This window comes from Oryctolagus cuniculus, chromosome 16 (assembly GCF_051225735.1).
Source record: "Oryctolagus cuniculus isolate XC-2025 breed Fujian yellow rabbit chromosome 16, ASM5122573v1, whole genome shotgun sequence".
Taxonomy (NCBI): domain Eukaryota; kingdom Metazoa; phylum Chordata; class Mammalia; order Lagomorpha; family Leporidae; genus Oryctolagus; species Oryctolagus cuniculus.
In genome coordinates, this window is record NC_142882.1 from 1,647,723 (window position 1) to 1,674,496 (window position 26,774).

The following is a 26,774-nucleotide window of genomic DNA, read 5'->3' on the forward strand; positions in this document are numbered from 1 at the left end:
GGACTCCGGGGCGCGGGGCGCTGCTCCAGACGCCTGCAGCACCCCGCTCGGGGCCAGGGTTCGAGCCCCGGCTTTCCTGCTCCTGGCTCCGGCTCTGGCCATGGTGGGCACTGAGGTCTCGGTCTCTGGGCGCTGAAAGGGCGCCCCAGATGGGGGGCGGGGGTCCCCCAGCATGGCGAGCACCCCCGAGCCAGGGCCCGGAATCCCCAGGGTAAGGAGCCGCATGTGTGTGCCACCCACCGCCCGGCCCCAAACCCCGACTCGGGCCGGCATGTGGCCTAAGGGCTGAGACGCCCGCACTGCACGCCAGATGCCCGGGTTCGAGTCCCTTCTGGCTCCTGACGCCAGCTCCCTGCTTGCTTAGATTTATTTATTTGAAAGGCAGAGATGGGGAGAGGGAGGTGATGGGAGGTGATGGAGATGGGAGTCTTCCATCCACCGGCTCACTCCCCAGTGGCCAGCCGAGTGCGGGGTGGGGGGCTCCCACTGGGTGGCCGGGACCGGCAGGCTTCACCCCAGCGCCCGCCCCCAGCCCCTGGGTCTACGGAGGGGACGGGATGGGGGGAAGAAGCCGCAGAGTCGGCCCTGTAGCAAGTAAAACTTTTATTAAATAAACTTTTTTTTTTTTCCGACCAAAAAGAGGCGTTCGCGACGGCTCACCCGAAGCTCGGGGCGCGCACGGGAGCGCGACTCCCGCCCGGGAAAGCTCAGCGCGCGGGCGAGGCCCGCGGGTCCCCGCGCCGGGTGCGCGCGCGCCTGTGTGCCTGTGTGCGCCTGCGCGCGCGGGTGCACCTGTGCCTGGGCGCGCGCGGGGGCAGCGTCGGGAGGGGCCTGGTCGCGGAAACACAGTTGAGTCGTACAAACCACGCACGAGTCAGGGGAGGAGTAGAAACCCGGTATGTACAGCGGGGGCGCGGGCGCGGGGGCGCGCGCCGCAAGGGGCGGCTTCTTGTTTTTCTAGGTTTTCTCTCTTTTTTTTTTTTCTTTTTTTCTTTTTCCAGGTCAACACGTTTTGGTAGAAACAAAGGGAAGGCGACTTTTTTTTTGTTGTGTTTTTCTTTAAAAAAAATTTTTTTTGATTTGAGCTTACGAAGTCAGCTGGCGCCGGGTGGGCGGGAGGCGTGGGGCTCCCCGTGTGCTTGGAGCGCGGGCGGCCCCCGCCCCCGCGGGAAAGGAAAAGCCGCCCTCGCCCCCACCCCCCCCACACACACCCCGTGCTGCTCCGAACTCGCTCGGAGAACCCGAAACGGAGCGGACGCACGCGCCAGGGGCTTCTCGCCGAGGTAAGGAGGTCCGGCCGAGCCCCCGCGGCCCCGCGCGGACCCTGGTCCAGGCTGGTGATGGGGGCGGGAGCGCGCCCGCCCGCCCCGCGCCGCGCCGCGGGCCGAGGGCCGAGGAGTAAGGCTAAGACGGAGGGGCCGGGCGGCGGGGCAGCTCCGAGGGCGCGGGCCGGGCGCGCGGGGCCGGGAGGTATATGGCGTGGGCAGCCGCGCCCGCGCAGGGAGAGCGCCCGGGCCGGCTCTCGGGCGCAAGGGCGTCAGGAAAGTTTGGTCCCGTGATTTATACTCAAAAAATATATATATAGTGTCTCTAGCTCTCCATAGACGCGCACGTGTACACACGGGGGCGCCGGGGCCCCCGCCCCGCCCCCGCCCGTCCGCGGACGTCACATTTTGAGGGCCAGGGGCGGGGGCGGGGCTGGTGTCCGGACACTGGTGGCAATTTACGGAAAACTCCTGGGTCGGTGGGAAGCGGGGAGCCGCCCGGGGCGGGGAGGCCCCAACCTGGGGGGAGAAGGCGGGCGTTAGGGGGCGGGGGCGGCCGCAGGGCCCCGCCGGGCCGGGGTCTGGGGCCCAGGCGCCGCCTCTCCTGGGAGGGGGACGCGGGACACACGTTCCCGTGTCCTTTGCACCCGCCCCCTCTCCACTGCATTCCGGGGGCTGGCGGCGGGTGCACCCCGGCGCGTGGCTAGCCCGCACAGCCCGGGCGCCCTCACACGCCCCTAGGGGAACGCTGAGGGGGGCGAAAACCCAGGCTTGGGGGAGGGGGCTTCCCAGGCGAGGCGCCTGGAGGCCCCGCCCCCGCAGTGAAGGTGTGCAGCAGTGGGCGGGCGAGGGCCCCACCGCGCCCCCCCACCCTTGGAGCACCGGCAGGCGGGCTCGGCTCTAGGTGCCAGGAAAGCCGGGGAGGCCGCGGGTCCCGGGCCCTGGCGGGGGCCGCACCCCCATGGCCCATGACAGTTCTAGGCCTTGCTGGGCCTCTCGGGGTCCCGCCCTGGCGAGCCGGCTGGGGTGGGCCCTCAGCGTTTTCTGGGGTTTGGTGTTTTGCAGCTGGGAATGGATCCTAGGACGGATGGCACCCCCAGGCGCCAGGGTGAACTGCTCATCCGGGATCCTTACCCCCTCGCTGGGCCCTGCCCCCCTCGCCCCATCCCAGTGCCGCCCTCAGAGGGGCTGGGGGTGTCTGTGGCCAGCTCTGTCCACCCCAACCTGTGGCAGCATCACCCCACCTGGGGAGGGGAGCGAGGGGCGTGGCCAAGCCCGCGGGGCGCCTGCGGCTCACCTGGGCCAGGCCGCAGCCTCGGGCGGCGTGGGGCGGTCAGTAGGGGTGTCCCGGGTCCTTGGGCCGCTTCAGCTGCACCTTGAGCCGCTTGGTGCCGACCTGGAAGCCGTTCATGGCCTGGATGGCAGTCTGGGCGCTGGCGGGGTTGTCAAAGCTCACGAAGCCTGCGGAGATGGGCGGGCGCGGAGGTGGGCGGGGGCGGGGCTCTGAGGATGCCCCCCAGGACGCCCGGGGCCCAGCCCCCCCCACCGCGTCCCGCCCTCTTCCCCGTCCTCTGTGATCCGAGTTGCTCTGTGCCTGGTCTCGCTGCCTGGTTTTCCTGTTTATGTGACCGAGAGAAATCTTCCACCCGCTGCTTCGTCCCCAAACGCCTGCGGGCCCAGGACAAAGCCGGAGCCGCGGCCCCCGGCCCCCGAGCCGCGGCCCCCGGCCCCCGAGGCTCCAGGTCTCCGGGGCAGAGCAGCAGGGAGCCGGGTCCACGGCCAGGCTGGCGTCCTGATCCTGCCCCGGCCCACGGCGCCGCCCCTGCCCTGACCCGTCGGCTGCCCTCCAGCCACAGCCCCCGCGCTCTGAGCCCCTTTTCCTGCAAACAGGACACGGGGCAGGCCCAGCTCTCTGCTCGCGGCGCCCGGGAGGCCCCGGTCACGCACGGGGTGACCCCATGGAGCTCCCGGCTCCCGGCCTAGTGCAGAGGCCGCGGGCATCCGGGGAGCGGGCCAGCGGCCGGGAGTCTCTGCGCTTTGGATAAAGGAACTGAAAGTTTCGTCTGTAGAAAGGACGCCTGAGTGTTGGCACCCAGTGGCGCTGACTGGACACCCATCCTGATCACCCACGGGATGCCGGGACCTCGGTGGTGGGGAGGGGGGCCGAGGGGGGAGGCGGGGTGGGGCCAGTGGGTCCAGGGTGAGGGAGGCAGGGCCTGGCTGGGGAGGCGGGGCACAGCAGGGAGGCAGGGCTATGGGGAGGCGGGGCCGAGGGGGAAGGTGGGGCTAGGCAGCGGGGGAGGCGTGGCCGTGCGAGCCCCAGGAGGGGAGGCGGGGCTGAGCAGTGGGGACTGGGCCTGGCAGCGGGGCGGGGTTTGGCAGCAGGGCGGGGCTGGGCAGCGGGGTGGGGTCTGGCAGCAGGGCGGGGCCGGGCAGCGGGGCAGGGTCTGGCAGTGGGGACTGGGCCAGGCGGGGGGAACTGGGCCTGGCAGTGGGGCGGGGCCGGGCAGCGGGGCGGGGTCTGGCAGCAGGACGGGGCCGGGCAGCGGGGCGGGGTTTGGCAGCGGGACGGGGCCGGGCAGCGGGGCGGGGTCTGGCAGCGGGGCGGGGCCGGGCAGCGGGGCGGGGCCGGGCAGCGGGGCGGGGTCTGGCAGCGGGGCGGGGCAGGGCAGCGGGGCGGGGTCTGGCAGCGGGGCGGGGCCGGGCAGCGGGGCAGGGTCTGGCAGCGGGGCGGGGCCGGGCAGCGGGGCGGGGTCTGGCAGTGGGGACTGGGCCTGGCAGTGGGGACTGGGCCAGGCGGGGGGAACTGGGCCTGGCAGTGGGGACTGGGCCGGGGGGGGGGGGGACTGGGCCTGGCAGTGGGGCGGGGCCGGGCAGCGGGGCGGGGTCTGGCAGCAGGGTGGGGCCGGGCAGTGGGGCGGGGTCTGGCAGCGGGGCGGGGCCGGGCAGTGGGGCGGGGTCTGGCAGCGGGGCGGGGCCAGGCAGTGGGGCGGGGTCTGGCAGCAGGGCGGAGCCAGGCAGCAGGGCGGGGCCGGGCAGCAGGGCGGGGTGTGGCAGCGGGGCCGGGCAGCGGGGCGGGGCCGGGCGCGGGGCGGGCCGGGCGCGGGCGGGGCCGCGCAGCTGCACTCACCGAAACACTTGCTCTGCTGGGTGGCCCGGTCCATGAACACCTTGGAGGAGATGATGTTGCCGAAAGGCAGGAACATCCGGGTCAGCTCCGCGTCTCCAAACTCCTGGGGGAGGTGGTAGATAAACAGGTTACAGCCTTCGGGACCTGCAGGTGGGAGAGAGAGACATAAACCCCCAGGAGGGGCGGCGGGCCCCTGCAGCTGGGGGAGGGGCAGGCGCACCCAGCCCGCCGCGCCCGCAGGCTCCACCCCGCACCCGAGTCCGGGGAAGTCCGCCCCCGGGGCTCCGACCCCGGGTCCTGCTTGCCTCGCCACAAGGCCGCCACTGAACAAAGTGAAAAAACAAATCCCCAGGCACGGAGCTCGCCCACCCGGTGATGACGCAAGAACCGGACGCGGAGGGTGGAGGGCGACGCCGCGCGGACGTGGCCACGCACGGCCACGCGCGCCAGCCGCAAGGAGGCTCCCAGAGAACTCACAGGGAATCCCTGGGACCACCCCCAGCCCGGGCAGTCCCCGGGGCACGGCCGGATAAGAGTGAATCGCGGTCTCCTGATGCCCGGACGCCGCCCGGCCCTGCCCCTGCGCCCAGGCCTCGGGCGGCCGAGCCGCAGCGCCAGCACCCGCGCCTGCCCGGCTCCCGCCCAGCTCTTGGCTGCGGCCGGGAAAGCGGCGGCGGACGGCCGAGTGCCCGGGCCCCTGCCCCCGCGTGGGAGGCCCGCAGGCAGCGCCTGGCCCAGCCCTGGCCACTGGGGCCATTTGCGGAGTGGCCAGTGGATGAAGCGCCCTCGCTCTATATAAATCCACCTTTTTCAACATACAGGCGACCTCTGACCCCTAAGAAGGTGCCGGCCCCTCCCCTGCCCTTGCCCTGCGGCCCCGGATGGACCCAGCGGCTCCAGCGCTCGGGGACCCTGGCCTCGCCCTCACCTTCCCCCACCCCAGGCGCGGGTTTGCGGACAGGGAGGCGCGGTCGGTCTCCTCCGCAGATGGCCCCAGTGGCCAGAGCCCCATCCGGTCCCGGGCACTGCCTGCAGGGAGCCACGGGGCTCCAACGGCTCGCAGGTGGCTGACCACCAGACCCGGCGTCTGCGGGCACTGCCGGCAGGCTCCCGGCTCTGCACTCCCCAGGAGGCACCCACGGTGGCGCTGACAAACAGGGCGTGGCTTCCCAGACCCTGCAGGCACCAAGGCCCTTCTACATAGCACCACCGGCCCGGCGCTGTGGTGCAGCGGGTAAAGCCGCCGCCTGCAGGGCCCACATCCCACATGGACGCCGGTTCAAGTCCCGGCTGCTCCACCTCCCAGCCAGCTCTCTGCTGTGGCCTGGGAAAGCAGTGGACGATGGCCCAGGTCCTCGGGTCCCTGCACCTGAGTGGGAGACCCGGATGGAGCTCCTGGCTTTGGATCGGGCCGGCTCTGGCCATTGTGGCCATCTGGGGAGTGACCCAGTGGATGGAAGACCTCTCTCTCTCTCTCTCTCTGCTGCTTCTCCTTCTCTCTGTGTAACTCTGACTTTCAAATAAATAAATAAATAAAGCCTCACGTCACGGACCCCTCCCGTAGCCGGCCGAGACCACCGCAGACGGCGCCACCGACCTCTGCGCGCCGGGGACACCTGTGGCCCTTTCTGGTGATTCCCACCTGTGCTTGCCCAACACCTGGAGCACTGGAGTGGGGGCGGGGGGACCCCAGCGCTGACCGCCCGCCAAAGCCCTAGTGGGGGGCAGGGACGGTGCCGTGGGGGCCCGAGGACACGGCGGCCTGGGGTCACGGCTGCGGCTCAGCTCCGGCCCTCAGTGCCCGCCCAGACCCCGCAGGCTGAGGGCGAGGGAGACACCGGGCAGCCCTGCCCCTGCCGGTGGGTGCCCCGCCCACCCACCCAGCCACGGCTCGCGGCGACGTGGACGCCAAGGCAGGGGCAGCAGGGCGCCTGGGCCCACCCCTCGGCCGCTCGCCCCAGCGCGGGGTCGGGGAGACCACGCTCGCCCTGCCCGGAGGGAGCCAGGCGCAGGGCCGGGTCAGCGGGCGCCCGGCGCCCGGGGGAGGTCGGGCCGCCTCACCTTCTCGCTGCTGCTGCTGCAGGACCGGCGGTGGCTGCGGGACGCTGTGCGCGATGGGCGTGATGGCCGCCGCTGGGTACATGGCTGCAAGGGGCGGGGCGGGGCCGCGCGTGAGGGCGGGGCCAGAGGTAAAGGCGGGGCCACAGGGGGAGGGCGTGGCCCTGGGCGGTGGAGGCGGGTCAGGGCGTGGCCACGGCGCAGGGCGGGGCCACAGTGTGAAGGTAAGGGGTGGGGCCATGGGCAGGGCTACAGACGGCCTTCTTCAGGGGCGGAGCCACGTCTGGGGCAGGGTCACCATCCTCAGGTGGGCGGGGTTATGGTATGAGGGCGGGGCTTCCGGGGGTGGGGGGCTCAGAGACCCAGGGAAGGGCTTTGGACCGGGCCGCAGCTGAGGGCGGGGCTACACCCAGCTTTCAGGAAGGCGGGGCTTTGGTGCAGGTGCCATCAGTCAAAATAGAGGCGGGGCCAGGTGTGGGGCCTTCACGGGGATGGGCAGAGCCAGGCGGGCGCTGACCGGGAGCTGGAGGGGGCCGGGACGGGCCGGGACGGGCCGGGGCGGGCCGGGGCAGGGCGGGGCGGGCCTTGCGGGCGGCCGCCCTACCTGTGTACTGCTGGACTCCCGAGAAGGCAGGATGCAGCGTCTCCGCCACGGTGGGGCCCTGAGCTGCGGGGGGAGGAGGGGCTCGTGGGGCGGGGGCGCGCGCTGGGGACGCTGCCGCCCCGCTTCCCAGCCGCGAGCGCCATGCGGGGTGGCGTGCAGGCCCCTGCCTCGACCTCCCCTCCCGGGCCCAGCCCCGCAGCTGCTCGGCCCGCCCCCGTACCTGGGTACGGCACCAGGCCGTTGGCGTACACGGTCTCCAGCGCGGGGTGCCCCCCGGGGAAGGGCACCACCCCCGCGAAGCCGTTGGTGATGGGGGCCACGAGGCCGGGCACCGCGGCCGCGCCGAGCAGCGGGGGCGAGTGCAGCCCTGCGGGGGGAGGGGCGTCAGGGGCGGGCTGGGGGGGTTGGGGGGACCCTGCCCGCTGGTCCGACCCCGACCCGGGCGCAGCTCACCAGAGGCAGGCGCGATGGGTGCGGCAGGCAGCCCGTTCAGGCTCACGGCCCCGATCTGCTGGATGTGGCAGGGCGAGAAGGCCACGCCGGGGCTCAGGTAGCTGCCCGAGGTGGCCAGGACGGTCGTCTGCTGCTGCATGAGCTGGGGGCGGAAGCGGCCGGTGGGCACAGCCGTCCCGAGGCCCCCGCGATGTGGGTACGTGGGCTCTCGGCTCAGGCTGGGATCCAGGCTCAGCCAACACCTGGGGCTCAGGAGTCATGAGGGACCCTGGCTCAGTCAGTAACTGGTGCATGGGAGTCGTGCGGGAGCCAGGCCAGCCCGGGACCCAGGCTCAGCTGGGCAGGGAGGATGAGCCTGGCTCCAGCATCAGGGCTTTGCCAGGACCCAGCACAGCCGGGTCCGGTCCAGTTTGGGGCCAGCCTGGATTTGGTTCAGCCGTACTTGGGCCTACCCGGGGCTTGGGGAGGACAGAGGCACCCAGGCCAGGGCTGGACGGGGACGGGCCACCCACGGCCTGGGCGGGGCTGGATGGGGCGGCACTCACGGCCTGGGCGTAGGCACTGCAGGGGCTGAAGGGCAGAGCCAGGGACGGCGTCAGGACGCCCAGCTGGCCCACCATCTGCTGCATGCGCCGCAGCGTCCGCTCCTTGTCGGTGTCCGCGAACTTGACCACGAGGCTGGAGGAGGCTCCCTGAGGGGCAGCGGGGGGGGGGGGGTAGCCTCGGGGTCCCCCAGCCCTGCCAGTGAGGGCCCCTCGGGAGGGGGCTGGAGCTGGGCGTCCCCACAGGCGCGGCCTGAGAGCAGGTGAGACGGCGGCCCCCCGGTGGGGGAGGACCCCCGCGCCTGGACCCCCGCCCCCAGGAACGAGCATGGACCCCGGCTGGGGCTGGCTCCCGGGGAACGCCCCCACGCCGCCATCCCGCCCCCCTCATGCTGCCCGGGCGGGTCAGGAACCGAGGCAGGGGCAGGGGCAGGGGCAGGGCACCTTCAGGCCCCCCAGGACCCGGCGTGTCTCTAGCACGAGGCCTGCGTCCCGCCCTGGATCTGCTCCCGGCTCACCGTGCCCAGGGAGCCAGCGGCTCAGAGGCCTGGCTCAGGCCAGCCCGGGCGCTCACGCCTCTACCTTGCTGACTCAGATAAATGCGTTGTAGAAAAGGGGTCGGGGTCCAGGCTGGGGGCTCGGGCAGGGGCTGGACTCGGCCGGCGACCGAGGTGGCGCTCGGTGTGGAGCGGCGGCTCCGCCGGTCAGGGACCTCACTCCCTGCCGCACCCGCCAGCACCGCCCACCGCCCTCTGAACCAGAGCCAAGCCGGCTCGCCGAGGCCCCCTCCCCGTGCGGGGATGCCCCTACCTGTCCCTGCAGCCCCCGGGTCCGCCCTCCACCCTGGGACCCCCCGGGACCGCCCTCGGCCCCCTCAGCCCCACCCCCTCCCCACGTGCCCCCTGGGCCTCCCCCACCCGCACCCTGTGGATGCAAACCCATGGCGCCCACGCACTGCACACACTCACCCACACGTGCACGCCTGGCCGCTCACTCGCCCCCGACCCAGGCACCCACTCACCAGGTGTCCCATACACACCCACACTAACACGTGTGCTCACACACGCACACACGCACACACGTGTACCCGCACCGCTTCATGCCTGCACCGTAACACGCACACACGCCCAGCGTCCCCAGCCCCGCGCATCTGCTCGCACTCAGCCGCGGCGCCGACCCCCCCCCCCCGACCCACCCGTGTCCTGGGCCGCAGGGCCGCCGCCCACTCACCGGCATCGTCTGGCTGCCGTGCAGCGCGTGGATGGCCGCCTGCGCCTCCGTGTGGGAGGCGAACTTCACGAAGGCACAGCCTGCTGGGGACAAGGGTGGGGTTGAGGGCGGGGCCACGGTCCAGGGGCGAGGCCGCAGGGTGAGGGGTGGGGCCACAGCCTGGGGCGGGGCCGCAGGGCGAGGGGCAGGGCCACAGGGCAAGGTGGGCAGGGCCACGGCTCAGGGGCGGGGCCACAGGGCGAGGTGGGTGGGGCCATGGTCCAGGGGTGGGGCCACAGGGCAAGGTGTGCAGGGCCATGGCCCAGGAGGCGGGGCCCGGGGCCGAGACTGGCACATGGCCAGGCCCCGCCAAGACAGTGCTGGTTTGTTGGAGTCAAGCAGACCCAGACACGGGCTCCGTGGCGGTGTGGGGCTCACCACTGCCCGGGCTGGCTCATGGGACCCATGCACCGGTCAGCTGGCCAGCCCGGGAGCCGTGCGACCGCCAGGGCGAGGTTTGCCCGGCACAACACGTGCCGAGGGCAGGCGTGCAGAACGCCCAGCGGCCACACGAGACCAGCAGACGTGCACAGTGCGATGCCGGAGCACCACCAGCAGACCTGCGGCCAGGCATGCAGGGTAGCGCGCGGACGGACAAGCAGAGGCGCGGCCACGAAACAGGCAGACAGACGGCCGCAAACGGACGGACGGGGCTGATGCAGCCCGAATCCAGCAGGTGCACAGAGACCAAGGGGCCCAGGCGTCCGGAGCCGGGCCCTCCCTCTCCCGGAGCCAACCACACACCGGCCGGGCCCACCCCGGCCCCGCCCACCAGGCGGCCCCGCCCCAGAGCCAGCCATACCACCAGCGGCACAGCCTGGCGCCGCCCTCCTGCCACTCCAGAGCCAGCCCCACCCACCCAGCGGCCCCGCCCCAGAGCCAGCCCCGCCCACCTGGCGGCCCCGCCCCAGAGCCAGCCCCGCCCACCTGGCGGCCCCACCCCAGAACCAGCCCCACCCACCCGGCAGCCCCGCCCCACGGCCAGCCCCGCCCACCTGGCGGCCCCGCCCCAGAGCCAGCCACACCCACCAGCGGCCCAGCCTGGACCCCGCCCTCCTGGGCCCCGCCCCAGCCCGCCCCAGAGCCAGCCCCGCCCACCCGGCGACCCCGCCCAGAGCCAGCCCCGCCCACCAGCGGCCCAGCCTGGCGCCGCCCTCCTGCCACTCCAGAGCCAGCCCCACCCACCCAGCGGCCCCGCCCCAGAGCCAGCCCCGCCCACCTGGCGGCCCCACCCCAGAACCAGCCCCACCCACCCGGCAGCCCCGCCCCACGGCCAGCCCCGCCCACCTGGCGGCCCCGCCCTAGAGCCAGCCACACCCACCAGCGGCCCAGCCTGGACCCCGCACTTCTGGGCCCCGCCCCAGCCCACCCCAGTGCCGGCCCCGCCCACCCGGCGGCCCCGCCCCAGCGCCGGCCCCGCCCCTGGCCCCACCTTTGCTGCTGCCATCGGGGCCCCGCAGCACCGTGCACTCGTCGATGACCCCGAAGGGCTGGAAGAGCCGCAGCACGTCCTCCTCCGACTGCTGCTTGTTCAGCATGCCCACGAACAGCTTCCGGTCCCCTGCGGTGGACACGCCGCCTCAGCCGAGTCCTGGGCCGCCGGGATGCCGCCGGCCGTCCGCAGACGCTCAGACGCGGTGGCCCCGGTCCCGCTGGCCTCTGAGTGCCTGTGCGAGAGGTGGCCTCGGCCAGCCCTGCCCCGCCCTGTCCCTGTGCGCATCCCCGGCAGCTGGGGGGGGGAGACGGCGCAGCACCCCGGGCCGGGGCTGCCTGCCCACTCGGGGTCACTGCAGCCTCACTGTGCCCAGCCGGCAAGGGCCAGAGAGCCCGTGGCGCGCGAGGTGCACGCGCGCCCCCTGCTGGGGGGTCGGGGCTTGGGTCCTGCCCACAGCCGAGGCCGGAGGCCAGGGGCAGGGACTGCCTGGCCCCTCGGGTACCCAGAAGGTTGCTGATAATCAGATGCGCTGGTTACTATGGAAACAGCTCTCCGGCAGCTGTCACTCACTGCGGCGGGAGGGAGATGGGGAATGGGGAGAACGAGGAGAGCCGGGACAGAGCCCCAGCCCCACAGCGCGGACGCCCACACACCCACAGGGCCCTGGCCGCCCTGCCCACCACTCCCGCCCCCCAAAACCCACGCGGCCCCCAGAAGATCCACAGGCCTTGGCCACTGCCCCTCGAGGTTCGGCAGAGGCAGGACAGACCAACTTCCTGCCCCCTCCCCCCGCCAGCCCCAGCCTGGCGGCCACGGCCACGGCCTCGGAGAGATGACAACTACCTCCGCGGCTCTCGCTGTCCGCCGGCTTCACCTGGATCGGCCGCGCCATCTGCAGAGAGAGAGGGAGCAGCGTCAGCGGTGGGCGGGGCTCCACCCCGGCACCGGCCCAGCCTCCGGGCGAGCCCCGTGGCCGGCTCCGACACCCAGCAAAGCCACCCCACCTGCAGCCCCCACGGCACGCCCAGGCCTGCGTCCATCCGACAGAGCCGGGAGACAGACACTGCTCCCAACTGGGAGTCTGCGGTGAGCTCCTATTTATTCTGCAAAACCCAGTGGGAACACCCCCAGCAGGAGACCCCGGAAGGCCTCAGGCTGGGCGTATCCATGTCTCGCTCTGTCCCCCGCACACGGCAGGGGACCTGCTGACCACAGCACGCCGCCAACTCCCCCTCCACGGAAACACCTTGGGGCTGGAGGGAGTGCGGCCCCACGGAGGCTGGGCCAGGCCCTGCGCCGCGCCTGACCCCTCTGCCTGCCTTGGCCCGTCATGCACACCTGTCAGCCCACTGCACAGATGGCAACATCAAGGCCCAGAGAGAAGTTGTTTGTCTGAGGTCCCCGGGGGTGGGGGGCGGGGGGGGCTTCCTGGAACTGGGTTTAGACAGCCCCCCACCCCCTCCCACAGGCGGAGCCCCCTCCCCATCCTGGAGCCCCCGTCTCCTCGCCTCTGAGCCCTTCCCTGAGACCCCAGCCCAGCTCGGAGACCCCTTGACCCGGCACCCCCTCCCCATGACCCCTACTTCCCTTCCCTTCCCCGGCCCCTGTCCCTGAGCCCCTCCCTCCGCAGCCCTCCCCCTTTCTGATTGCGGGGAGCCCCGCGCGCCTGGGCTGCCTAGATTTCGGCTCAGCCCCAGGAACCCCAGGACCCAAGCGCACTCTGCCCCCCACCCCATCCGTGGCCCCAGTTCACCCAGCCACACCCTCAGAGGAACCCGGGGCGGCTGCAAAAGGCCCACCCCGCTCTCCCTTCCCCCACCCCCTCCCGCACCCCCACCCGCCGGGCCCTCTCCACCTGGTACCACACCCCGCCGGCTGGAGGGAGATCGGCGCAGCCGATGGGACCGGCTCCTGGGCGGGGGGTGGGGGGCACACCTGAGCGCCTGCACCCCGCCTCCGCTGGCCTCACCTCCCCCCTCCCAGCACCTTGGGCAGATGAGGATGGGGTTGCCATGGCAACGCTGATTCACCACACGGAAGCCGGCAATTGTCGTTGCCATGGAAACCGCCTCTTAGGGGCGAGCCCAGCTCCTGCCTTGCACAAAAGAGATATTTAAATATAATCTCCGCGAGATGGATGGGTCCAGGGAGGGAGGGCGCGCAGCCGCGGGCACGGAATCCGCCCCCAGCACCGACCCCTGCGCGCCCACCCCGCTCTCGGGGGTGTGGGGGGGCCGGAGCCCCTGCTCCACGTCTCCCCAGCCCGGGGCCTCCCGGCCCGCTGCACGGCGAAGCCCCCTCCCACCTCCCGGGTCAGCCTTGTGGCGGTGAGGACGCCCGGGGCGGGGGCAGCGCCCACCTAGGCGGCCCCCGCCGCTGCCACCCCAAAGCCAGCTCCAGGCCCAGCCCTGCCCACCCCGCAGCCCGGCGCCCGCCTTACCCACCGGCCCGGAGACGCGCGCCAGGCTGGCACCCACGTGCCGCCGCCGCCGCCCGGCCGCCCAGGGCGCAACCGCACGGGCGCGCACGCTGCACGCACGCAGGGCCCCGCTCCGGCGCGGGGAGACGGAGGCGCGCCCGGCGGGGAGCCGGGGCCCCCCACACCCCAGCCCGCCCATCTGGCCCTGCCCACCTCCTCCGGCTCCCTCTCTCCATCTGTCCCACGGAGGTCTCGCGAATGCCCTGCCTCCCTCCTCCACCTTCGTGGGCTCCCCATGGCTGCATCCCGCCCCTGCCCCTCCCTTCCTGGTTCAGGGATCCAACAGCTCCCGTGTACCCCAGCCGCCTGGCGGAGGGGTGCAGGCGGGGCGCACGGGGCAGAGGCCAGAGAGACGCCAACAGCTCCTGGGCCCGCCCCAAGACAGGGGCTGTGCGGTGCGCTTGGAGCGGGCAGGCGTGCGGGGGCCGGAGCCACCCCGACCTCCGCTGGCCCCTGCAGCCGCCCCAGCGCTCGGCGAGCCGGAGCCGCCCGTGCCCGGCTGCAGGCGGAACCCGGAGCCCTGGCAGAGCTGGAGGCTGTGGTCAGCGGCAGACGCCCCGCCTCCCGGTGGCCGCCGGGTCCAGCTCGCTGGGTGCTTTCGGTCAGGGCCCCCGTGGGAAGCCACAGAGCCTCTCTCGAACGACCCGCGTCGGGTGCAGAAGGGGAAACTGAGGCCCGGGGGCGGGGCTGCAGGGCTGGAGCAGCAGGGGACTCCCCCAGATTTGCAAACTTGTGCTGGGAAAGGGGGCACGGGGACCCCGTCTGGGCTGCCCCGGCCAGCGCCCCGCCCCCCAGCCCCGCCCTGCTGCAGGTGCTGCCCCGCCCCCGGCGCTCCACGCCCCCTGCGTGGCGGCAGGAACGCTCCCGCTGCGCCCCCTCCTCACCTCCTCAAGTCTCCCCACCTGCTCTGGCCTCCATTGCCACCCCCCCCCTTGCACACATGCTGTCCACGGAGCCCGGCACGGTGTCCACAAGCCACAACCGAACGAGGCCCGAGTGAGAGCGACACCCGGCCCCACCCGCCGGCCAAGGGTGCCCTGGGCACGGAGCTGGCCTAGAGCCCAGGCCGGGCGGTGTCCCTGCCCTGCGGGGCCCACAGGGACCCAGGAAGCCCGGCCTGCCCTGAGCCACACCGGGGCCCCTGGCCGCTCCCTGGCCACTCAAGCAACGGCAATGGGGCAAATCCTGGAAACAGCTACCCGGGGGGGGGGGGTCACGCACACCGGCGCCCGCAGGCCCCCGCCCGACCTCAGGCTGGGCTTGGCTGGGCCAGGCTCTCGGCCTCGGCCGGGGGTGACTCCTGCTGGGGGCGGCCGACCCGAGCCAAGGCTGCTGCACTTGCGTGGCGGGGGGTCTCCCAGTCAGCAGACGCACCTGCTCCCGGGGCAATCAGACCACCAGCAGGCAGCCCAGGGGCCTGGGGGCCCTTGCCCCCAAGACTTCCACAGAGCGAGAGAGGGCACTGCCACCCCCGGGACCTCCGGGACCCCCAAGGCCGGCACGCTGGATCCCAGGGTCCCGCGGCCCATTCCTGTTCTATTCCGGGACTCTGTTATTTAATTCCGGAAGGCTGGGATCTGATTAAACGCCGTCCCCCACGGACGCCCGCCGCCGTCACACTCCCAGGAACTGGGGGCGGGGCCCTGCGGTGCCAGGAGGAGGGCGGGCGTTGGGGGAGGAGGGGACACGCGAGGCAGGCACGTCTCAGGGGACCCAGGCCGGGCGTCTGTGGGCACAGGAGCCAGCAGGGGAGACGCCCTCGGGGAGCCCCTGGCCGTCCCCAGCCCGGAGCCTGGAGCGTGGTGACCGGGTGGGGTCAGCAGCAGAGGCTGGGGGCGGCTCTGAGCCCCCCAGGCGCTGCCCCCGGGGGCACCTGCTGCTCCAGGAGGGAGAAGCCGGCTCCCCTCGAGCGCTGAGTGCCTACAGGCGCGTGTGTTCCGTGGTGGGCGCAGCACCGTCCAGTCCACCGCTCACTCCCCACTCCCCGACTGTGCAACGGCCAGGGCTGGGCCAGAACTGGGCTGCCCGGGAGGCACAGAACCAGGGCCTGCGTCGTCCAGGACGGGGGCGGCTCCCTGCTCTAGAACATTCTAGGCCTGTGCTGTCCAATGTGGCAGCCGCGCTCCAGTCTAGAACATTCTAGAGCGGCGCTCACGCCCGAGAGCACGCGCTACCCAGAACTCCAGCCGCCGGCCACGGGTGCTGACCTCTGCCTGTCTCAGCCGATGGAAACGGAGCCGGCGCTGCGCACGCAGGCTGAGCGGCCCCTCCCCCCCGCATCCCCCACGGGCGCCCGCTCCACTTCCGACCCAGGCCCTGCTGACGACCAGGGAGAGCGGCAGGAATCGGTCCAAGTGCTTGGGCCCTGCCAGGCCCAGATGGGCTCCTGGCTCCTGGCTCCTGGCTCCTGGCTCCTGGCTCCTGGCTCTTGGCTCCTGGCTCCTGGCTCGGGCCTGGCACAGTGCCAGCCAAGGAGAGGGAACCTGGGGGAAGACCTCTCTCTCCTCCCTCTCTCTCTCTCCCTCTCTCTTCCTCCCTCTCTCCCTCCCTCTCCCTCTCTCTCTCTCTCCCTCCCTCTCCCTCTCTCTCCTCCTCCCTCTCTCCCTCTCCCCCTCTCTCTCCTCCTCCCTCTCTCCCTCCCTCCCTCTCTCTCTCCCTCCCTCTCCCTCTCTCTCCTCCTCCCTCTCTCCCTCTCCCCCTCTCTCTCCCCCTCCCTCTCTCTCTCCTCCTTTCTCCCTCCCTCTCTCTCCCTCTCTCTCCCCCCTCTCTCCCTCTCTCTCCCCCCCTCTCTCCTCCTCTCTCTCTCCCTCCCTCTCTCTCTCCCTCCCTCTCTCTCCCTCTCTCTCCCCCTCTCTCTCCCTCTCTCTCCCTCTCTCTCCCTCCCTCTCTCTTTCCCTCTCCCTCTCTCCCTCCCTCTCTCTCCCCCTCCCCCTCTCTCTCTTCTTCTCCCTCTCTCTCCCTCCCTCTCTCTCTCCCTCCCTCCCTCTCTGCTCATCTGCCTTTCAAATAAGTTAAAAGATAATTTTTTAAAAACCAACTTGGGTACATAACTACCTTTTCAATTGTCAGTTGTGTTTACTTATACACATATTTAAGATTGTACTCATTTGAGAGAGAGAGACAGGGAGAGGACCCGCCGGTCACTCCCCAGCTGCCCGGACAGCCAGGGCCGGGCCGGCCGGAGCCGGGAGCTGCACCGGGGCTCCCACGGGGGTGCAGGGGCCCCGCCCCGCCGGGAGCTGGGCTCAGGACTCGGCCGCGAGGCTGAACGCCCCCCACCCTCGACCGTCAACGCAAGCGCGGAGGGCAGAGACCGAGGCCAGTGGGTCCCTAGGCCTTCTCCTGGGGGCCGCGCTGGTTAAAGCGAACAGCGCATTCCAGGAAGCCGCCTGCTCCTGCCTTCCCAGTGTGGCCCCCAGACCCATTTAGAGAACACACGCGGCTCCGGGCTGGCCTCGCGGCACTGTTCTGGGACATTCCTCAAGTCCTCTCACCCCCCGCCCCGCCCCCAGCACCACGGGCGATCGGGCCGTGGCTCCCAGGGGCGGGGCAGCGCCCCGGCCCCATCCACTCCCTGCCGGGAGCAGCCCCCGGCTTTGCCCAGCGCCCCCTGGCGGGCAGAGCCGCGGGTGCAGCGACTCCTAACCCGCCCTGCACCCCGCGTCTCCCGCTCCTGGCTGTCTCAGACCCTCTCCTCCCCGGCTGACGCGGGGGCCTGCACCGTGTCCCCGCCCTGCCTGGAGCCCCGGACTTCCGCCCGCCGAAGCCGCTGTGGTCATCTGCGGCAGCCGCCCCAGGCCGCCAGGTCCCGCCCCCAGCTGGGCCCCCCTGCCCCGCTCTGCTTGGCCCGCTGGGAGCCTGGCAGGCAGGAGGCTGGCGGCTGCCCCTCCCCCCGTGCGTCCCCTCTCTGCTACAGACAACCCCTGCCGCCAGCTCTGGCCCCAGAGAGAGGCACCTGGGTTCCCGCCTTCAAGGTCTTGGGCAGCACAGAGGGGCCCGCCTCGCGCTGTCATCGGGAAAATGGGACAAAAAGCAGGGGGAGGGAAGGAAGCTGAGGGGGCGCCTACAACAGTTGGTGCGTGGGCCGGCGCCGCGGTGCAGCGGGTGGAGCCGCTGCCTGCAGGGCCGCATCCCACGTGGGCGCCGGTTCGAGTCCCGGCTGCTCCACTTCCGATCCAGCTCTCTGCTGTGGCCTGGGGAAGCAGCGGAGGACGGCCCAGGTGCTTGGGCCCTGCACCCGCGTGGGAGACCCGGATGGAGCTCCTGGCTCCTGGCTTTGGATCTGCCCAGCTCCGGTCTCTGTGGCCATCTGGGGAGTGACCCAGTGAATGGAAGACCTCCCTCTTCTCTCTCTCTCCCTCTCCTTCTCTCTCTCCCTCTCCCTCTCCCTCTCCTCTCTCTGTAACTCTCAAATAAAGAAATCTCTTTAAAAAAAAAAAAAAAGAGCCGGTGAATGTCCACGGACACACACATTTCTCCGGACAGGAGTCAGGGCAGCCGCCGCGTCCACCCCCACCGGCTGGAGGAATCGGGCCGAACCGTCTGCCCGCTGCCCTCAGCCCCGCTGGCCGCCTGCCCTCGGCCAGGTCCCGGCGGGTCTGAGCCAGGACAGGGAGGGCGCGGCGCCCTGGGCCACCCCCGAGTCACCTGCTGGGGAAGCCGGCGCCGTGCCGTGGGGAAGCGCCTAAGGGGGTGACGCGGCCGACTAGGGCGGATTCCCCGACCACCGCCAAGCCCCCCCCCAGCACCATGGCCGCAGCCCCAAGAGAGAGACCCAGACCCAGGCCTGGGCCCCCAGCAGCCGCCGTGGGACGCGGGCGAGGCCTCCGGGCATCGGGGCCTCAGGTCGGCGCTGGCTGCAGCTGGGCTCGGCGCGCGTCCGCCAGCATCTGGCTGCCCTGGGGGTCTTGGCGCTGCCACAGAGGCCACGGGCCGCCCGCCCTAGCCCGCCCTCGCCCACTGGCTGCCCGTCCCACGGCCCTGTGCCCAGCCGGCTCTCTGGGGGCAAAGCGGCACCTGTCTCTGCCTCTCTCGTGGCTCCGCTGTCCTCGCCCCCACGGCGGCCCCCCAAGCCCCTCTCCTCCAGCAGGGGCCCAGCAGCTGCCATGCCCGCATCTCCACCCCTGGCTGGGACACAGAGGCTGTGGCCCTGCCACCCCCGGGGGAGCCCCCACCCCAGCCCAGCCTGGGGGCGGGATGACGAGACGACACCCCCACTCCCGCTCCGGCCACACACGCCCCCCACACTGCTCCCTGCGGCCACTGCTGTTCCCCTAAGCCCAGTGACAACCACAGCCTGGCCCTGGTGCCCTGGTGCAGTGCGCAACGCACACAACCACCCTGGTGGGAAGTGCACAGCAAGGCACACAGTAGTCGCCCAATTATGCTGGCTTCTCCTCTTTAAGCTCGGGGTCCAGGGGCAGGCAGATCTCACGGCCCCTCCCCCAGCCCCGCCCGACTCACCCCCGGCAGCGTCTTCTGCTCGTGCAGCGCCGTCTGAGCTCTGATGGCCGAGTCCCTGGCGCAGTAGGTGAGGAAGGCACAGCCTGGAGGGCGGAGGAACAGAGGGGCGGGGCGCTCAGAGGTCGGGCGCTCCGCGGAGCCCCCAACGCCCAAGCCCGCGCCCTGGGTGAGTGACCAGCACAGCGCGGTGGAATATTACACAGCCAGGAACGGGAACACGGCCCTGACCCCTCCCCTGCTCCAACGTGGCTGAGCCTTGAGGACGTGGAGCAAGCCAGACACAGCCAGACACGGCCGGTGCGACCGCACTGGGTTGGGGGGGGGGCGGCAGAGCCGCGGACGGGGCAGGGGTACGCGCCCTGGGTCACGGTTTGGTGCGACGGGATTCCTGCTGTGCGCGGGGGGCGTGGCCAGCGGGCGGGTCTCGCACTGCGGGGGGGCCCCCCACCCCGGGCGCCTCATGGCAGCCCGCAGGCTCGGGAGCTCGCCCCCCCCTTCCTCGGCCGCACAAGGCAGCGTCCGCGCGCTCGCGGGGCCGGGGCGAGGGAAGCGCTGGGTCGTCCACGCGTGGCCGCCCCTTGGGCTCCTGCAGGCCCCGCACCTGTCGCCGGGGCTCGGACACTGCTCGCTTCTGGACTTTACTCCCCGAGGGGGAAGGGGGCGCCAAGAAACCAGGCTGCGGGCGGAGCTCTGCCTGCCGCCGCGGGTCGGGCCAGGGCCGCTGTCCGCGGTGCTGAACGCGCCCCGCGGCTGCCCGGGGCCCAGCTCCGCCCCGCCCACGCGGCTCCTTGGGGGAAATTCGCCCACTGCTTGGTCCAGGGTTTCGGCCACAGGAGACTCGCGTCTCCCACGCTGGAATCCCACGGAGGCCTCGCCCCGGCACCCAGAGCGGGGCCCCGCGTCTCGGACGCCACGGACGCTGGGCCAGGGCAGCGCCAGGGAAACTGCCCACGCCCCCTCACCGGCAGCCTGGCCCCCAGGGCACCCCGCAGAAGTCTCGCGAGAGTTGCAGAAGCTGTGACCAACTGTCCGGGGGGGGTTTTCCTCCCTCGCTGGTGACCCCTGAACGGGGGACCAGGTGTGTCCCAGCCACCAAGGTGTCCCCAGGGTCCAGCGTCGGCCCCAGGACACAAAGCACCCCCACTCACCCAAGCCAGAGGGGCCACCCCATGCAGCAGCCGCACGGCGCCTGCGAGCCCGAGTCGGGGCCTCCCCTGCCCACAGCCGTCCACAGCTCCCACCTCCCTCAGGTCGAAGCCCACGCCTCCCACTCCCACCAGGCCCTGCACGCCCACCCCTCCCTCCCTCGGCTCCAGCCACGCGGCCTCCCTGCTGCCCCCCCAACAGGCCAGGCCCAGCACTGCCCCAGGGCCTTTGCACGGGCCATGCCCATCACACTGGAGGGGAAGCCTCCTTGGGGCCCCCCATGCTCGGCAAACACTCGCCCAAGGAGCAAACGACGGAGCTGCTGATGCCTCCCTCCCCGCCCCCACCGGGCCAGCGCGGCGCTGCCCACCCCCTGCCGCCCCTCCCAGGCTGGGGACCCCTCCTGTGGTCTCCACATGGGCCCAGCACCTTCCGGCCGCGGTGGATGATGGGGCGCATGGCCCTTTCCCACCCCCCAAGGCCCTTCCCCGCCCCCCATGGGTAAGTGCGTGAGGGCGGGACGCACAGCGCCTGCCCCTGGAAGACCCCCCCGGGGCCCCTGACCGTGGCTGGGCGGCCTCCCCTGCGCCTGTCCCCCCCCCCCCCCGGCCGGGGTCTCCCTGGGCTCCCCTGCGGCTGTCCTGACCCCTCCCAGGGCCTCGGTCACTGTCACCCACCTTCCATCCACTTCCGCTGCTCACCGTCGCTGCCCATTGAGCCACCTGTTCACGCTGCTGACCGGTCACCCTCACTCCAGTGGCCGCCCACCCACCCACCCGTCCATCTGTGCCCCTACCTGCCCGTCAACCGCCCACGCCCCCGCCCTTGGCTCTACTCCACAGTCCCCACCCCAGGAGCTCACGCTGAGCTCCTCGGTCCACGGCACCCCCACCTCGCAGCACCCCTGGGTGGCCTGACTCCGAGTCTCTCTCCCGCCACCCTGCCTATGGGGGGCGGCTCCGGCCGGTGCTGTCTCTCCGGGCTCGGATCTCCCCCGACCCAGGCAGGAGTGGAGCCGCCTGCTCCCCGGGGCACCTGCCCGCCGCACCGCGGGCCTCACCGGGCACGGAGCGGCCCCCGGGACCATGCAGGCTCCCAGAAGGGTGACTGCCCCGGCTGACCACGCCCAGCCCCGCGGGCCCCTGTAGAGCCCACCGTCCAGCTCACTCTGCGCATCCCACCCACCACAGCGCTGGGACGCGAGGGCTCCCGGGAGGAGTGAATGAGACGCCCTCCCCTCCCCAGAACCTCCTACCCACCCTCCGACGCCCGGCCCACGGCCGGCCCACGCAGCTAAGTTTCCGAGCAGAGCCCCAAGCCCGAGACCCCTGGGGCCTCGGACAAGGCGCGGTCCTGCAGGGCTTTCGGGGCGCGCTGGCTGCGTGCACGGGGCCCTTCCCGGTGACCCCCATGGTCGAGCCCCGTTTGCCAGGACCAGGGACGACAGCAAGAGCCCCTGAGCTCTGGCCTCAATGCCAGGGCCCCTCGGCAACGCCCCAAGGCCTGGCCCCCCAGGAAGGGCACCCAGGGATCCCAAGAGGCCCTGCCCCTCCCCGTGGCCTGGGCTGCCCGCGGTTCCTCTGCCAGGAGCGCTTTCCCAGGCCGTGTGCCTGGCCCCGGCACAGCGCCGCTGCCGTCCTGGTCCTACCCTGGCTGGGACAGGCGGACACAGTGCCCGGGACACACAGACACAGAGACTGTCCAGGACACACGGACTCTGCCCAGGACACAGACGAGACGCAGGGCAAACAAGCCTCCCAAGCCCAGCCGTCGCCTGCTGTCCACGCCAACCTCCTCCTCCAGGAAGCCCCCCGAGTTTCCTCTGTCACAGCCCTGAGCGCTCAGCTGTGTCCCCCACCAGCCTGGGGTGGGGGTGTGAAGCGAGGAGGGGTCCGGGGCGGAGGGAGAGATTTGCGCGTTTTTCCCAACACCGTTGCCACGTCTCAGACGGGGCCTGGGCCACAGCAGGCGCATGGTAACCGCTGGCCGCACACAGATGACCGTCTGCCCACCGCACACAGTAGGCGCTCCGTCTGCCCGCCGGGGGGCCGCGGGGATGCCAGGCTGCCACTAAAGTGCCCCCGTCCCACGTCAGCGTCTGGGTTCAGTGCCGGCGGCGGCCCCCGACCCCAGCTCCCCGCTCGGCGCACCCTGGCGGGCGGCGCCCCCGGCCCCTGGCTTCCGCAGCCCCCCTCCGCCCACCGCCTGAGCCCTGAGCCGGCAGCTGGTACTCCATGGAAACCAAAGGCCCCGCCCCCTCCCGCACCATCCCGCCCGGCCCCGGCCGTCCCCAGGCACAACCTCGCTTTAAGACAAATATTGTCATTAAAATGCAAATGCCAACGCCATTACCATCGCGGGGGCGCAGGGCGAGTGCCCCTGTCGGCCGGGCAGCCCGGGCACCCAGGGCCCCTGGCAGGGCCATCCCTGGCGGGGGACGGGGGGTGTTCTGGGGCTCAGCCGGGATGGCGGGGCAGCCCTCTCTCCGCTCTCTCTCGCGCCACCTCTCTGTGCCTCCGCCTCCATCTCTTAGAAGCAGGACCGGCCCTCCCAGGCCAGCGCCAAGGTCTCCTCTCCCTGGGTCTCAGCTTTGGGGGCTGTCCCCTGGACCGGGGGCCCTGTCCCACCGCGTCTGGCCACACAGACACTCTGCCTCCTCTGGCCTGGGAGGGGACTCACTCCACCCCTCTGAGCCTCTGTCCCCCGGAAATGTGCCCGGGCTGTGAGGCCCACCTCGGAGGCGCTGCCTTGGGGGAGGGGGATTAACAGCCCCCCCCCGCCCTGCGCGCAGAGTGGAAATTGAGGCTGGAAGACCCTCTTGGCACTGGGCTGGTCCCCCTGCGCATGGCCACCGGGGGCCTCCCCCCACCCAGCCCCCAGCCCCCAGGGCCCAGGGACTATCTGCCACGCACAGGTCCACCCCGTGAGCCCTGCCACCCAGGGGCCCCCAGGCAGGATGGCGAGCCAGAGGAGCGGTGGCCAGAGGTGCCCGGGCCCCCCGCCCCCCACTCCTTACCTCCCCACCCACTTTGGCCAAAGCCCAGAGAGAGCAGGCACTGGCCAGATGTGGCACAGCCGAGCCCCCATCGCGGGCGCACCCTTCTCCAGCGCCACGGCCGGGAACCCCTGTCCCTCAGGGCCGAGGCGCTGGGCCCGTTTTGACAGGCAGAGGAGGGACCCCCAGCCCCTGGACCCCCGGCTATGGCGGCCACACTGCTCCTCCCCCTCCACCCCCAAGGCACCACGGGAGCCCAACCTCCCTGCTTGGGCACAGAGGGGAAACCGAGGCCCAGCCCCCGCCCGCACCTCCGCCCCCGGCACACGCGGCTCCCCGGCCTGGGGTGGGGGAGGGGTACTCAGGAGAGGGACCCCCAGGCCTCGGCACCTCCCCCGCGCCCACCGGAATCTTTCTAGAAAGCCCCACACGAGCGGCCCAGTTGGGATTGTCGGTTTTGGGTTTTTTTTTTTTTTTTTTGGAAATGATCGCTTTCCAAAGAGCTGGGGGATGGGAGGGCCGCCCCCCCCCCACAAGCTGTCATTCATTCATCCACTCATTCACTCTCCCTGTGTGTGCCGGCCGGGCTTGGGGAGACTCGGATCAGCTGGGTCCGAAATAGGTCAGGGCCCTGGGCCACCTCCCGCCGCCGCCGCCCCCGCGCCGCCGAATTCAGACACCGCCGGGCGCACAGGCAGGGCACCCCCCCCCCCCGCGTGCCATCAAAGAATCAGGTGCGAGGGAGGCGCCCCCGCCCCCGCCCCCGCCCCCGGCCCGGCTGCGAGGCCGGCGTTCCAGCCTCATTGTCTCGGCCAGGTTCAACTTGCAAGGTGGCTGCGCGCAGCGGGGCGGCGGAGGCGGAGGCCCGGACCCGAGCTGGTCCCGGCGGGGGGCGGCGGCCCAGGCCGGGCCGTGCAACCCCTCCCCCCGCCCCCAGCCCCCAGCCCCCAGCCCCTTCGGCCTTTGTCGTTACCGCTCAGCGCCGGGCCCGGGGCATCCGCGTCCCGCGCGCCCGCCCGCAGACCACAAAAGCGCTGGAGACCGGCGGCGCCAACTTCTCCGACGGGCCCGGGGTGGCCGGGGGCAGGAGACGGCGCGCGAGGGAGGGTGCGGGTCTGGGGGAACGGGAGGCGGCGCGAGGCGGGAGCGAGCGGCCGGGAGGCGGGAGCGAGCGGGAGGGGCGCCCCCGGCGCGGAGCGGGGAGGGGCGGGCGCCCACCTTTGTGCATGCCGGTGTAGGGGTCCTTGAGCACCGTGAGCTCGTAGATGCGGCCGAACTGCTCGAAGAGCGGCTTGAGGTCCTGCTCGTCCAGGTCGCGCGGGATCTGCCCCACGAACAGCTTGATGGCGTCGTGGTCCTTCGCGCCGTCGGACTGGCCGCCGGGGGGCTCGGGCCCGCTGCTGCCCACGGGCGACGGCCGCGGCTGCAGGAGCTGCTGCTGCTGCCGGCGCGCCTCGCTCTCCGTCAGGCGGGCCATGGCGGGCGCGGGACCGAGCGGCGGCGGCGGACTCGCAGCTGGAGCGGCCGACGCGCCCCGCGCCCCCCGCCCGCCGCCGCCGCCGCCGCCGCGGCCGCCGCCGCCGCCGCCGCCGCCACCAGGACCACAAAGGCGGCTCGGCAGCGGCCCCTGGCGGCCGCCCGCGCGCGCACCTGCGGGGCGCGCATCCCCGGGGCGCGCACCCCCGAGCCCGGCGCAGGCGCGGGGCCCGAGCGAGGATGGGGCGGGACACCTGCTCCCCACCCCGGGAACCGGAACAGGCGGCACAGGAGGCGGCTCGCAGCTGCCCCGGGCACGGGAAGGGGCGCACGGCCCCGCGCGCGTGGGTCCTGATTCGTGGGAGGGACGGAGGTAGCGCTCACGACCTCCTGGTCACTCCCGATGCCTGCGGCAGCCGCGGCTGGGCCGGGGGCTCCATCCGGGTCTCGCCCGCGGGTGCAGGGGCCCCAGCGCTTGAGCCCGCCAGGGCGCCCGTCCGCGGAGTCGGGACTCAGGCCCAGGCGCTCCGGCGCGGGCCGCGCACCTCTCCTCGCCCAGCGCCGGCCCCAGGCGCCTCAGCGGCGGGACCCAGCGCCCTGCCAGGCCCCGTGCGCGCCGCCCCGGCTGTCACACATCCGACCAGACCCCGGCACGTGCGCCCGCCTGGCCGCGACTCGAAGCCAGGCTGCACCTGCCGTTCGCACAGTGAAAGGGGCGCGTCACGGTGAAAGCCACCGCGTTCAACGGCGATCGAGGGCGGCCGCCTGGCGCCAGCTCTGCCTGGGCCCTGCCCGCTCCCCGCTGGGACCCCTGGCCGCGGCTCGGAGCGCGCGGGGTCGCGCCGGCCCCACGGCCCGGCTCCAGGCCGCCGGCCGCGCCCACAGCCCAGCGCCCTGCTGAGCGCCCCAAGGCAGCAGGGGTGGCTGGGCCCGGCCGCCCCAGGAGCCCCTGCCTGGCTCGGGTGGGGGGGACGAACCAGCGCACGGAGGACCCCCACCCCCGTCCACAGACAATAAATGCGTATTTCCTTAAAGCACGGAGCGGTGCGGGCCAGGCAAGGTCTGCGCGGTCCCGGCTCCACAGGGGCTCCCCCACCCCGGGAACACCCTGCCGCCCCCACGCCCGCCACGCGCAGCAGGGGTGGGGGGCTGACCTCCGGCCCGGCCCCACCCCAGGGTCGCAGCGGGCGCCGGGGGCCTCCGCACGTGGCCCGGGACCGCCCTCGGCACGTGGAGCGCGCTGTAACGGATGCGTTTTTTTAAAACAATTTTTTTATTTGAAAGAGCGGGGTGGGGGGGTCCTCTCCCATCCCCTGGGCCCCCAAATGGCGTCGACAGCCAGGACTGGGCCGGGTCGAAGCCAGGAGCCAGGCGCTGCTTCCGGGTCTCCCACGGGGGTGGGAGCACTGGCCGGGCGCTTGTCCATCACTGCGCATGCTCAGGGAGCTGGCCCGGAAGTGGAGCAGCCGGGACTCGAACCTCAGCCCCGAGGTGGATGGACTTTTAGGTATTTATTTGTAAGGCCCATCCGCTGGGTCACCCCAGATGGCCGCAATGGCTGGGGCTAAGCCAGGGGCCAGGGGCTCCATCCGGGTCTCCCGCGCAGGTGTCACCGCTGCGGCCCCGGGTGCGCCGCAGCTGCCCCGCCGCAGCCTGGTTTCGCGGGGCGGCCTCGTGGGTCGCCTGCTGAAGCCGCGCGTGTTTCTGGGTCCCCTGGCGCGCATGTACGGCGCAGGGACCCCCGCGTGTTCATCATCAGCTAGAGAAGCGCCCAGGCCCCCGTCCACCCGCGGCGGGACGTCTGGTCCACCCTCTGGCCGCCTGGTGGCGTGTCAGATTCAGGAGCAGCCGCGGGCGGATCAGGGCAGCCCAGCCCCCCCCACCCCGGGTCACACAGCCCTCCCGGCCCCCAGCCCGCCGACGACCCTGCACACCGGCGCCAGCCCATGCCCACGTGACGCCGCCCTGTCACCCCGAACGGGCCGTGACACCCCACACCACGCGGGCGCCGAGAGCCTGGGCCCCGCACCGTGGGGGCCTGGAGGGAGCCGCCTGGGCCGTGCGGAGTGAACCGGCGGACGAAAGCTCGCTCTCTAAGTATCTTTAAAAACTGCATTCGTAGCGTTCACTACAAATGAAAACGATCCTGTCCCTTTAACGACTTTTTAAAATGCTCTCTCTCCTCTCCATCTACTTGAATGGCGGGGGGGGGGCGGGGGGGGGGATGGCAGGGAGCTGGACCAGCAGCCGGGACTGAGCCGGCGCCCACGTGGGATCCCTGCGTCGGCCGTGGGCCTCGTGGTGGTCGGGGCAGGCGCTCCCATCCCAGGGCGCTCCGAGAGAGATGGGGGAGAGGGGGGAGAGGGAGAGGGGGAGGGGGAGAGGTCTTCCATCCGCTGGGTCACTCCCCAGATGGCCGCAGCGGCCAGAGCTGCGCTGATCCGGAGCCAGGAGCCAGG

At 72.4% G+C, this 26,774-nt stretch overlaps 1 protein-coding gene across 14 annotated transcripts; it reads right to left on the bottom strand.

The window, feature by feature from the left end:
* Window positions 1-589: 589 nt before the first annotated feature.
* Window positions 590-24,428, bottom strand: CELF5 (CUGBP Elav-like family member 5). Of its 14 annotated transcripts, none has more exons than XM_070059486.2 (13): window positions 24,058-24,427; window positions 18,699-18,781; window positions 11,600-11,648; window positions 10,754-10,882; window positions 9,283-9,362; window positions 8,056-8,202; window positions 7,511-7,652; window positions 7,278-7,424; window positions 7,058-7,120; window positions 6,457-6,540; window positions 4,396-4,539; window positions 2,563-2,726; window positions 590-1,784 (listed from the first exon to the last, which is right to left on the bottom strand). In XM_070059486.2, the coding sequence occupies exons 1-12, from the start codon at window positions 24,314-24,316 to the stop codon at window positions 2,599-2,601; spliced, it is 1,455 nt and encodes a 484-aa protein (XP_069915587.2). In that variant the 5' UTR covers window positions 24,317-24,427; the 3' UTR covers window positions 590-1,784; window positions 2,563-2,598. The 14 variants fall into 14 exon arrangements, 11 of the variants coding, with proteins under 11 accessions (XP_069915587.2, XP_069915586.2, XP_069915596.1 ...); XM_070059485.2 differs by having other exon boundaries at window positions 11,597-11,648; window positions 24,058-24,426; XM_070059495.2 differs by lacking the exon at window positions 24,058-24,427 and adding an exon at window positions 23,813-23,862 and having other exon boundaries at window positions 11,597-11,648.
* Between the last annotated feature and the right edge of the window lie 2,346 nt (window positions 24,429-26,774).

Excerpts from the sequence above, each read along its gene's own strand:
- CELF5 (XM_070059485.2), bottom strand. The coding sequence starts at position 24,316 with ATGGCCCGCCTGACGGAGAGCGAGGCGCGCCGGCAGCAGCAGCAGCTC. Across the intron at positions 7,653-8,055 it reads GCAGTGCCTACGCCCAGGCC|CTCATGCAGCAGCAGACGAC; the intron begins GTGAGTGCCGCC and ends TTCCGCCCCCAG. Across the intron at positions 4,540-6,456 it reads GCAGCAGCAGCAGCGAGAAG|GTCCCGAAGGCTGTAACCTG; the intron begins GTGAGGCGGCCC and ends TCCCACCTGCAG.